General features: G+C 44.7%; 1 protein-coding gene across 9 annotated transcripts in view; it reads left to right on the plus strand.

The window, feature by feature from the left end:
- Nucleotides 1–12162, plus strand: part of PDPR (pyruvate dehydrogenase phosphatase regulatory subunit) — a 68428-nt gene that overhangs the window by 43208 nt on the left and 13058 nt on the right. For all 9 annotated transcript variants that reach the window (XM_075118240.1, XM_048870650.2, XM_075118245.1 and 6 more), the window contains 6 exons: nucleotides 49–241; nucleotides 2605–2729; nucleotides 6147–6302; nucleotides 6400–6533; nucleotides 10203–10351; nucleotides 11907–12019. In XM_075118240.1, coding sequence (XP_074974341.1) covers nucleotides 49–241; nucleotides 2605–2729; nucleotides 6147–6302; nucleotides 6400–6533; nucleotides 10203–10351; nucleotides 11907–12019 — 870 coding nt within the window. The remainder of the gene's footprint in view (nucleotides 1–48; nucleotides 242–2604; nucleotides 2730–6146; nucleotides 6303–6399; nucleotides 6534–10202; nucleotides 10352–11906; nucleotides 12020–12162) is intronic.

A 12162-nucleotide genomic window follows, 5' to 3' on the forward strand; every position in this document is an offset into this window, starting at 1 on the left:
GTCTGTAGACTAAAGGACTAAATTGTATTGTTTTGTTTTGGTGACTAGAGCCACTGCTGAGTTCTCTTCTGCGGAGGATGCCGAGGCTGGAGGCTTTGGAGATCATGCAGTTAGTGAACTGCCCAGAATCCTTCACTCCAGATATGCGGTGCATCATGGGAGAGTCGCCCACGGTACAGGGCTACTTTGTCCTGGCTGGAATGAACTCGGCTGGCACCTCTTTCGGTGGAGGAGCAGGCAAGTAAGTGGCTCACCAGCAATGTTCCCTCTAATTTTTTATATCCATATGTGGAATGAATTACACCTCTACCCAGATATAACGCTGTCCTCGGGAGCCAAAAAATCTTACTTATAGGTGAAACCACGTTATATCAAACTTGCTTTGATCCACAGGATCGCGCAGCCCTGCAGCCCCGGAGCGCCGCTTTACTGCATTATATTCGTGTTATATCGGGTCACGTTATATCAGGGTAGCGGTGAATGTTATGTGCACCAGTATGGAAGTGACGTGTGACGGGGGTAGGACCCAGGGGTTCGGAGTGTGTGGGAGCTCAGGGCTGTGGCAGAGGGTTGGGGTGCGGGCTCCAGCTGAGGGTGCGGGATATGGGGTGGGGCCGGGGATGAGGAGTTTGGTGTGCAGGCTGCCTCTGGGCTGGGGCCGGAGGACTTCTCTCCCCCCCTCCCCCCCCCAGCCCTGTCCCCACTGGCGGCAGCCCCTGGAGAGAGGCGCTTCTCCCCAACAGCAGCCCTGCACACCCCCAACTTCCTCCCCTCCCCGTCTACCTCGCTTCTCTCCCCGGCCTGCGTGGCTCTTTATAGCCTGCTGCGCAGCTTAGAGGGAACTTAGCTCACCGGTATAGTGCAAGAGGCACTGTGTGGTTTTGTGTACCACAAGACAACATGCAGAATTTGACTATATAAAACTGTTTGTCAATTCATGGGAGCCTGAGCTTAGTCAAGAAAGCAGCCTGGGTTATGAAAGAGCACTGCATTTGAGAGGGTGAAAAGCATATTGCATTTTCTCTGATTTCCTTCTCCTTGGGGGTTTCTGACTAATCAGATTGTTGGCTTTCCCTGCGCATCTTCTTTTGGGCTCCACATGTCAAGGACCAACAGCTTGTTGAAGACTGATGAGGCTCCTTGCAGGGTCCACCAGTCCTGTTCCTTTTCCCAGCTGGCAGAAATAAATGCTGAGCACAGCACAGCTCATCTTGTCCCCTATGCACAGGCTGGGTGCATTGCCTCTGTGGGGCTGCCACAAGAGGGGGGAAACTCCTAAATCGTGGACCTGCAGGCCAGCCTCTCTCAGGCCAGATTGTTCAGGTGACTTTGAGTTAATTTTCACAAAAAATGCAGGCGATAAAATACTCTGTACTATAAATACTAATGTGAGTTAAATGTTGGTGAAAGGTTCTGGGGTTCACTGCCCCAGAGACTCATTTATATATTTCCCAAACAAACTTCCCCCACACTTCCTTCTGCCAGCATCCTAGGGTTGTGATGACTCCCTGATAGGTTAGACTCTCACACAAATCCAGGAACTTTGACAGAATTGTACAAATCACATCCAGGAAAAAAGGCTGCATTTAAAATGGCTGCTGCCCCTCACCCTAGTTCGCCCTCACCCAGTCTCTCCTATTGTGGTTCCATCTTGGCACCCTGATCTGGCCCAGCATCCTCTGCCCCCACCCATTGCCTTCCATTAGTCAGGATCCTTCCTATCATCCCAGCCCCAGAGCGACCTCTGTTTTTTTCCCCCTTCTTCTGTGACAGCTATTGGTATCTAGATTTAGTATCCGTTTGGTTCTGATAGCCATTAGTTGTCAAATGATTCACCAAAAAAAAGGGAATCCTCCATTTTTCTCGATCGTAATAAGGTCCATAGCACCATTACAGGAAGATCTGCAGGCTATTTCAGTTTTTGGGTCAGAACCGGACCTGTCCATTTGTCCGTTCAAGCTGTCTTGACATTGCATTAACATAGCTTTCTCCGTAGATTTTCTGATGACCCCTTTGCTATTGTCTCTGCCAGCCAAATGTATTGAACTGTTCTGCTTTAGTTTGGGCTGCTCTCTTCCTTTTAGCTTTCTGTCATTCTGACTTGACAGGGGTCTAGAGTACACCCTCCAGGCCTAGCTTAGTCATTGCCGGAGGTGTTGCCAAATGTAACCTCCAACTTGACAGGTACCTTCTGCTAAGGCGTGAGCCTGCACCAGGTACTGGAAATGACAAAGATTAAGCATACTTCAACCCTCCCTGCTTTGTGTATCCTAAGGATATAGCATAATGCTAAATTATAAACTGCTAATCTGATGCTCTGTGGTTTCACTTGCAGTGTCCTCAGCTTCCATTGCTCTGTGTGGTAAATTTCATTGCAGTGGGAAGTTAATAATTCCATTATCTGGTGGCTGGTTTTGTTTTAGATTGAAATCTCCTAGCTCCCATTGGTTTCTGTATTATTGTAACCACCTTTTTCAAAGCCTCTGCTGATTGCATGAAATCCTGGTGCGCAAATTCCCTTTACTCCTTGACTTAAGAGCTAGACTCTTGCTCATAGTGCTTCAATTAACATCCAAATCCTCCTTGGTTTCTGCCTTCAACTAGGTACCTGGCTGAGTGGATGGTAAATGGTTGCCCATCAGAAAATGTTTGGCCACTGGACCTGAAGCGCTTTGGTGCCCTTCAGAGCAGTCGCACCTTCCTCCGTCACCGCGTCATGGAAGTAATGCGTAAGTCACCTTCCAGTGCACTCACTGTTCTAGTCTAGATGGGTTCTTGTGCTGCGCTTATCACCGTAGCACCCAAACATCTGGCACTGGTGCACTGAGCAACATGACGAACATCTGTCAAGTGGTGTTCTCTTACCCTCTTCCCCCGGGGGAGAAATGTTTTTCAGGGGAGTGTCTTGTTTTGATGGGGTTTTAGGTTGTGAAAATATATATATTCATGTTGCACTGTATCTATGTTAGAGAAGGCAAGATCGAAGAAATGCACCTTTCATTTGGAGTGGAAGGTGGTGAGGTTGTGATGACTCTGTCTAGCATTCACAGAGGTGTGTAGGACTCTGTTGTCTCTGCTGCACCTCTTCTTCTCCCAGCATTGAACTGCAGTCATTCTGAGGGCCACGTTCTCCTTTCCGGCCCTCTGGGTGGCCACGCAGCCTTTGCCCAATAGGAGAGAGCACCTGGTTTCCTCACAGAGAGTCAGTAGCACTCCGCTCGTCTGTTCCAGAGAGACGCTCTATAGTGGCGCTACGGACCCCTTTGTGCTTGTCCGCTCACCCAACACCACTTCGACCTTGTGGTTTTTATCCTGGGTAACACATCTTCTGCATGCGAGTCCCGTGCATGGCCGGCTAGGACTCCAATAGAATAAAGGCAGTGCAGAATGGTGGATTATCTAAGTCTTTAAATCAAGATTTAGAATTTATGGGTCTATTACAGGAGTGGGTGGGAGAAGTTCTGTAGCCTGCGATGTGCAGGAGGTTAGACTAGATGAGCCTGATGGTCCCTTCTGGCCATAAAGTCTGAGTCTGTGAAAGTTTCCACCTAAAAGCATTGTGTTATCCCAAGCATCCTGATAGTTTGTGTCAGTATAATGTGAAAATGTAAATTTAGGAATATTGAGTCTAATGATCTTTTATCAGTTCTAAAGGTTTTAGAGACACGCTCCACTGTCAAGGGCAAAATGGCTCAGCATGCTGCTGCTGTGTGTATTTCCCCTCATGCCACCATTTCTAATCAGTTGAGGCCCATAATCTTGTATATTAAGTGCCTTGTAGGGTGAGGCCCATCATTATGTGTTTCTTCCTATCACTGGGTAATCTTGCGTGAAACAAAACTGAGCTTCAATAAAGAGTGGCTTTAGATGCACCCAGGAGTAGTAAAGAATTGGCTGAGCAGCTCTCTAAACTATTAATATTTTTAACAAATCTTGGGACACTGGGTAAGTCCCAGAGAAGTGGAATAAAGCTAATGTTGTACCAGAATTTTAAAATAAGGGCAAATGAGATGACTTGGGTAACTATAGGCTGGGTATCCTGACGACATTCCCAAGCAAAATCATGGAAAAGCTGATATGGGATGCAATCAGTAAAAGATTAAAGGATGGTAGCATAATTAATGCCAGTCAGCATGGTTCTATGGAAAATAGGTCTTGTCAAACTAACCTAATATCCTCTTTTGATGAGATTACAAATTGGATTAATAAAGTTAACTGTGTTGACATAAAATACATAGACTTCCTGTAAGGTATTTAATTTAGTCCCACATGACATTGGTTTTGTGTAGTGGTACTTTTTTTTAAAATGTAGTTCATATTACATTGATCAAAAACAACTGATAGACCTCAAGAAGTAACTGTAAATGGGGAATCATAGTCCTTTGGGGGTATTTCTAATGATTCCAGTGAGGATATGTTCTTAGCCCAATGCTGTTCAATATTTTTTTCAACAATCTGGAGGAAAATCTAAAATCATCGCTGATAAAAGTTGCAATGACACAAAAATTGGTGGAGTAGTAAATAATGACGGAGTCATTTATACCCACTGATCAGGATTGCTTGGTAAATTCGGCTCATCTGAACATGGTGCATTTTAATGCAGCCAAATACAAGGTCATACTTCTAGAAATAAACACATTTACGAGACGAGTGACAATGTCCTGTAATGTCCTGACTCTGAAAAAGATGTAGAGGTAATGGTAGATAACCAATTGAACATGAGCTCACAGTGTGATGCTGTAGCGAAGAGGGTGAAAGTAATCTTGTATTTATAAGCAGGGAATATCAAATAGGAATAGGGAGGTTGTATTACCTCTGTTTACAGCATTAGTGAGGCCACTCTTGGAATACGTGGGCACCAGAACTGGACAACACTTGAAAAAGGATGTTTAAAAAATAGGAAAGGGTTCAGAATAGAGCAACGAGAATGCTTCGAGGTCTGGAAAGAGACTTACGAGATTATGACAAGAGACTTAAGAAGCTCAACCTATTTAGTTTATCCAAAAGTTGGTTAAGAGGTGACTTGATCACAGTCTGTAAGGGTCTAAATGGGAAAGACATTTTTGACAGTAGAGTGCTCTTTAATTAAGCAGGACAAGGCCACGGTTGGAAGCTGAAGCTGACAAATTCAGACTAGAAACAAGATGCAAACTTTTGGCGGTGAGGATAATTAGTGTTTGGGACAACTTACACAGAGATGTGGTGGATTCTCCATCACTTGTAATATTTAAATCTAGACTGGATGTCTTTCTTAAAGATATGCTGTAGCTCAGAAGTTATGGGCTTGATGCAGAAATTATGGGCAGAGGTTCTACGGCCTGTGTTATGCAAGAGATCAGACTAGATGATCATAGTGGTTCTTTTTGCTGTTTAAAATCTATGACACATGCACCCAGCTGCCATGGCATAGGATTTGGGGGCAGGCTGGTGAGAGAAGGCTAGATATGGCTCCAGATATATGTAATCCAGCCACCCATTGGTAATAGTGGAGTAAGGCTGCTCCATAATCTAAAACTATAGTGTTGTGTTATAACCAACAAACAACAATCAGAACCTAGAATAAAACCAACAAAGGAGTGCTTGTGGCACCTTAGAGATGAACAAATTTATTTGGGCATAAGCTTTTGTGGGCTAAAACCCATTTCATCAGATGCATGCCATGGAAAATACAGTAGGCAAATATATATACACAGTACATGAAAAGATGGGAATTGCCTTACCAAGTTGGGGGGGGGGGTGTCAGTGCTAACAAGACAATTCAATTAATAGTTCGTCTTGCAGTCAGCAATTTTATGAATCCTTTTCCTGCTCCTCCTCATCTCAGCTTCTGTACTGCATCGAACTTACCAGTGTCCTTTGAAGAGCTGACATTTGAATGACAACACTTCAGAAGTGACATACTTGATATAATGGGACAGCATTGAAAAGTGAAGTTTGATACCATAAGGAGCAGCAAAACAGCTGAATACCAGAATTCTTTCTTCACCTATGATTTTGCTACCTTATAAACTCTATAGAAGTACTGCAGAATGGGTACATTTTAACTGTTAGAAAGGAATACTTGTGAGGAAGGGCAGTCTTTATAAGGAAGCTGGGCTGAAGTGTCAGCAAGTTAGCTGATATTTGGCCACCCTTGACCATTACAGCCCTGATCTATGATCTGAAGGTTCCCCGTTGGGACTTCCAGACTGGCAGGCAGTTGCGTACTTCCCCTCTGTATGATCGCCTGGATGCCCAGGGAGCCAGATGGATGGAAAAGCACGGATTCGAGAGACCCAAGTACTTTGTCCCACCAGGGAAAGGTGAGATCATATTCTCCTCTGCATAGAGCATTCCTGTTGATTTAATGTGCATTGCAGTCAGCTTATGAATTGTTCTCTTGATTCTTGCCTTCCATAGATCTGTTGGCATTGGATCAGAGCAAGACCTTCTACAAACCAGATTGGTTTGACATTGTGGGGTCAGAGGTCAAGTGCTGTAAGGAGGCTGTGTGTGTAATTGACATGTCATCTTTTACCAAGTTTGAAATAAGTGTAAGTACCTCAGGGGTGACAAAGGGACAAACTGGCAAATGCTGTTTATTGTGGGCTGTTCGCTGCTTTCTTAAAATGCTGAGTCATAGAATATCAAGGTTGGAAGGGACCTCAGGAGGTCATCTAGTCCAACTCCCCCTGCTCAAAGCAGGATCAACACCAACTAAATCATCCCAACCATGATTTTGTCAAGCCTGACCTTAGAAACCTCTAAAGAAGGAGATTCCACCACCTCCCTAGGTAACCCATTCCAGTGCTTCACCACTCTCCTAATGAAAGTTTTTTCCTAACATCCAACCTAAACCTTCCCCACTACAACTTGAGACCATTACTCCTTGTTCTATCCTCTTTGGAACCCCCTTTCAGGTAGTTGAAAGCAGCTATCAAATCCCCCTCATTCTTCTCTTCTGCAGACTAAATAATCCCAGTTCCCTTAGCCTCTCCTCATAAATCATGTACTCCAGCCCCCTAATCATTTTTGTTGCCCTCCGCTGGACTCTTTCCAATTTTTCCACATCCTTCTTGCAGTGTGAGGCCCAAAACTGGACACAGTACTCCAGATGAGGCCTCACCAGTGCCGAATAGAGGGGAATGATCATGTCCCTCTATCTGCTGGCAGTGCTCCTCCTTATGCAGCCTAAAATGCCATTAGCCTCCTTGGCAACAAGGGCACACTGTTGACTCGTAGCCAGCTTCTTGTCCACTGTAACCTCTAGGTCCTTTTGTGCAGAACTGCTACCTAGCCACTTGGTCCCTCGTCTGTAGCGGTGCATGGGATTCTTCCTTCCCAAGTGCAGGACTCTGCACTTGTCCTTGTTGAACCTCATCAGATTTCTTTTAGCCCAATTCTCTAATTTGTCTAGGTCCCTCTGTATCCTATCCCTACCCTCCAGCATATCTACCACTCCTCCCAGTTTAGTGTCATCTGCAAACTTGCTGAGGGTGCAATCTATGCCATCCTCCAGATTATTAATGAAGCTATTGAACAAAACAGGCCCCAGGACCTAGCCTTGAGGCACTCCTCTTGATACTGGCTGCCAACTAGACATGGAGCCATTGATCACTACATTGATCTGGCCCCATGGACTTGTGCTTGTCCAGCTTTCTAAATAGTCTTGAAGCACTTTCTTTCTTCTTGAAGTCACCTCCTCCCTACACTGTGCTGCCCAGTGCAGTAGTCTGGGAGCTGACCTTGTTCGTGAAGACAGAGGCGAGAAAAGCATTGAGTACATTAGCTTTTTCCACATCCTCTGTCACTAGGTTGCCTCCTTCGTTCAGTAAGGGGCCCATACTTTCCCTGATCACCTTCTTGTTTCTAACATACCTGTAGAAACCCTTCTTGTTACTCTTAACATCCCTTGCTAGTTGCAACTCCAAGTGTGATTTGGCATTCCTGATTTCACTCCTGCATGTCTGAGCAATATTTTTATACTGTTCCCTGGTCATTTGTCGAATTTTGCACTTCTTGTAAGCTTTTTTGTGTTTAAGATCAGCAAGGATTTTACTGTTAAGTCAAGCTGGTCGCCTGCCATATTTACTATTCTTTCTACACATGGGGATAGTTTGTTCCTGCAACCTCAATAAGGATTCTTTAAAATACAGCCAGCTCTCCTGGACTCCTTTCCACCTCATGTTGTTCTCCAGGTGATCCTGCCCATCAGTTCCCTGAGGGAATCAAAGTCTGCTTTTCTGAAGTTCAGGGTCTGTATTCTGCTGCTCTCCTTTCTTCCTTGTGTCAGGATCCTGAACACAACCATCTCATGGTCACTGCCTCTCAGGTTCCCATCCCCTTTTGCTTCCCCTAATCATTCTTCCCTGTTTGTGAGCAGCAGGTCAAGAAGAGCTCTGCCCCTCGTTGGTTCCTCCAGCACTTGCACCAGGAAATTGTCCCCTACAGTTTCCAAAAACTTCCTGGATTGTCTGTGCACTGCTGTATTGCTTTCTCAGCAGATATCAGGGTGATTGAAGTCTCCCATGAGAATCAGGGCCTGTGATCTAGTAACTTCTGTTAGTTGCTGGAAGAAAGCCTTGTCCACCTCATCCCCCTGGTCCGGTGGTCTATAGTAGACTCCCACCATGACATCACCCTTGTTGCTCACACTTCTAAACTTAATCCAGAGACTCTCAGATTTTTCTGCAGTTTCATACTTGAGCTCTGAGCAGTCATACTACTCTCCTAGATACAATGCAACTCCCCCACCTTTTCTGCCCTGTCTGTCCTTCCTGAGCAGTTTATATCCATCCATGACAGTACTCCAGTCATGTGAGTTATCCCACCAAGTCTCTGTTATTCCAATCACATCATAATTCCTTAACTGTGCCAGGGGTGACAGTGGACGAGAAGCTGGATATGAGTCAGCAGTGTGCCCTTGTTGCCAAGAAGGCCAATGGCATTTTGGAATGTATAAGTAGGGGCATAGCGAGCAGATCGAGGGACGTGATCGTTCCCCTCTATTCGACATTGGTGAGGCCTCATCTGGAGTACTGTGTCCAGTTTTGGGCCCCACACTACAAGAAGGATGTGGATAAATTGGAGAGAGTCCAGCAAAGGGCATCAAAAATGATTAGGGGACTGGAACACATGACTTATGAGGAGAGGCTGAGGGAACTGGGATTGTTTAGTCTGCAGAAGAGAAGAATGAGGGGGGATTTGATAGCTGCTTTCAACTACCTGAGAGGTGGTTCCAGAGAGGATGGTTCTAGACTATTCTCAGTGATAGAAGAGGACAGGACAAAGAGTAATGGTCTCAAGTTGCAGTGGGGGAGGTTTAGGTTGGATATTAGGAAAAACTTTTTCACTAGGAGGGTGGTGAAACACTGGAATGCATTACCTAGGGAGGTGGTAGAATCTCCTTCCTTAGAAGTTTTTAAGGTCAGGCTTGACAAAGCCCTGGCTGGGATGATTTAATTGGGGATTGGTCCTGCTTTGAGCAGGGGGTTGGACTAGATGACCTCCTGAGGTCCCTTCCAACCCTGATATTCTATGATTCTATGACTTCCAGTTCTCCCTGCTTGTTTCCCAGGCTTCTTGCATTTGTGTGTAGGCACTTAAGATAACCCGCTGATCACTCCTCTTTCTCAGTATGAGGCAGGAGCCCTCCCCTCTCGCGCTCTCCTGCTTGTGCTTCCTCCTGGTATCCCACTTCCCCACTTACCTCAGGGCTTTGGTCTCCTTCCCCCGGTGAACCTAGTTTAAAGCCCTCCTCACTAGGTTAGCCAGCCTGCTTGCAAAGATGCTCTTCCCTCTCTTCATTAGGTGGAGCCTGTCTCTGCCTAGCAATTATTCTTCTTGGAACAGTACGTTCCATTGGGGATAGATATAGGAGGAAAAATTGTATGATTGTATGTATGTATTGCTGCTTTTACCACATGCCTGTAACATTCTGATTGTATGATTAGTATTTATTTGTACTACCCTTTATGGTTTAATTTAGAGTATTTGTGACAAAATTAATTAGAATTAATAGACTTAGCTTTCTGAAAATTCTTGGATACTCTTGTATTATGTGAAAAGCCTTGGCCATCTGTGTAATTACCGTTACGAATTGAGAGGCTTTTGGTGGGATGAATCATGGGTGCTATGTAGAACAGCCTCCATGACTTTGCATTGCCCTGCAGCTTGTTGCTCAGCCAACTAGCCTGATCCTCTTTCCATCTCAATCCCTGCAGTCCACAGGGGATCAGGCACTGGAGTTTCTGCAGTATCTCTTCTCGAATGACCTGGATGTGCCAGTTGGGCACATTGTGCACACAGGCATGCTCAATGAAGAAGGAGGGTATGAGAATGACTGTAGCATTGCACGATTAAATAAGCGCAGGTAAGTCCGCACAGCAGCATCCTTATTTAACAGTCAGTCTCTCTGTGTTCTTGGCGTTAATCTCAGTTTCCATAGTACCTCTTATTGCAGATAAGTCAGAGTCTTCATTTTCTTTCCCTTTTAGTAGTCCTTTGCTGCAATTAAGTCTGATTTCTCCACCCCCACAGAGTCCTAATTTCCTCACCCAGTAGAACCACTGTTTGTAACAAGGCAACGTGGGGAAAAACCATCTTTTCTCTGTTGGTGCAGTAATAAGCGTATGTTTTTAAAAGGACGTGTGTGACCAGTCTGTTTAGAGCCTGAAATATTAAGCTTCTTAAAAGGAAGGTAAATTCTATTCAGCAAGCCTTTGAAGCTGTTATTAATGTTTTCCTAATTATTTAAAATACAAGACAGAATGCACACACATTGGATTCTAGGCAGCCCTGCCAGCATAACTGCACTGAACCCTCACCTCCTCTCTCCTTGATTATTTAACTCCACATATCTTGTTGTATGACTTCCCTAATCATCAGCTCTCCAGATTATAGCCTGTGCAAACTTCTATTGCCTGCCCCCACCCCATAGATGTACAGTGTAGCATGGTCACATGGCCCAGTGCTTGGAGAGCTCCACTGATTTCTCATTCATTTCAGGATCAAGTCCAAAGCTTCCCTCAATTTTAAAACTCTCCATGGATATGTTCCAATCTATCTTGCATAGCTTATATCTCTCTCCTCCGTTCCCCTCTTACAGGATCAGCTTTCTTTATGTCCCACTGCACAGTCTCCCTATTGTTAGTGTGAGAACCTTCTCCTTTGCAGCTCTTGCTGTTTGGAACAGTTTCTTTTTATCTCGTCTTTGCCTCAGTTCTCCATGTGTTTTCATATACCAGGTGAAAGCATTTGTGTGACCCTCGTAGTTTTCCCTCCTATTATTCATTTTTTCAGCTGTTTTATCTAACTCAGTAAAGCACTTTGGGGTTCACTTTGCATGAAAGACATTAAACCAAATAAAGGTGTATTAGGTCTTCAGAGATATAAATATAAATACCATTCATTTTACTGTATCAAATTGAGTTCTGTTTCCTTGGAAACTGATACAAATAACCCCCCAAGGTGTACCGACAGGTGGTTTTTCACTCATTTTTCTTGAAACAGGAAATTACACAGGGAGTAGAACCACTTATTGGTTATTGGAGTAGCTAGAATTTTGGTGGCTGCAGAGAGGTGTGAATAGTTAATTCTTTGCATTGTGGTCATGACATTTGAGATGCCTCATGTTCTTTGGGAATTGACACCATCTCTAGTCCAGTTCTTGTGCCTCTATTCCCTAAATAAATCACCAGCACTCTTAACACTCCAAGGCTATGGTTTCCCAGTGAAATCAGTAAATCCAGTGACTTTATACGTGGTCTTAGCAAAGCAATTTGCCTCTGTTCTTGTTTGCTCAGGGGATTACCGCCTGGCTCCAGAGTTCAGAGACGTGAGTTTTGGTATGGGATCCCCGAGATAGAATGAAAAGGTTCACCTTGTGGCCATCCAGTCACTGTCCTGCTTTTAATTTTCTATTCTAGCTTCTTCATGATTTCTCCTACTGACCAGCAAGTCCACTGCTGGGCCTGGCTCAAAAAGCATATGCCTAATGACAGTAACTTGCTCTTGGAGGATGTGACCTGGAAGTATACCGGTAAGACATGCCTGGAGGCAGAGGTGAAATTGCCCTGAAATTCTGCATGCTTTTTTTTTTACTATCACTGCACGCTAATCAGTTGTGTAATCTGTCTGCCATGACACTCAGCTCTTTTTTCCTGAATGGTTACATAGAACCCA

Source organism: Caretta caretta, chromosome 12, assembly GCF_965140235.1.
Source record: "Caretta caretta isolate rCarCar2 chromosome 12, rCarCar1.hap1, whole genome shotgun sequence".
In the NCBI taxonomy this organism is placed as follows: Eukaryota; Metazoa; Chordata; order Testudines; family Cheloniidae; genus Caretta; species Caretta caretta.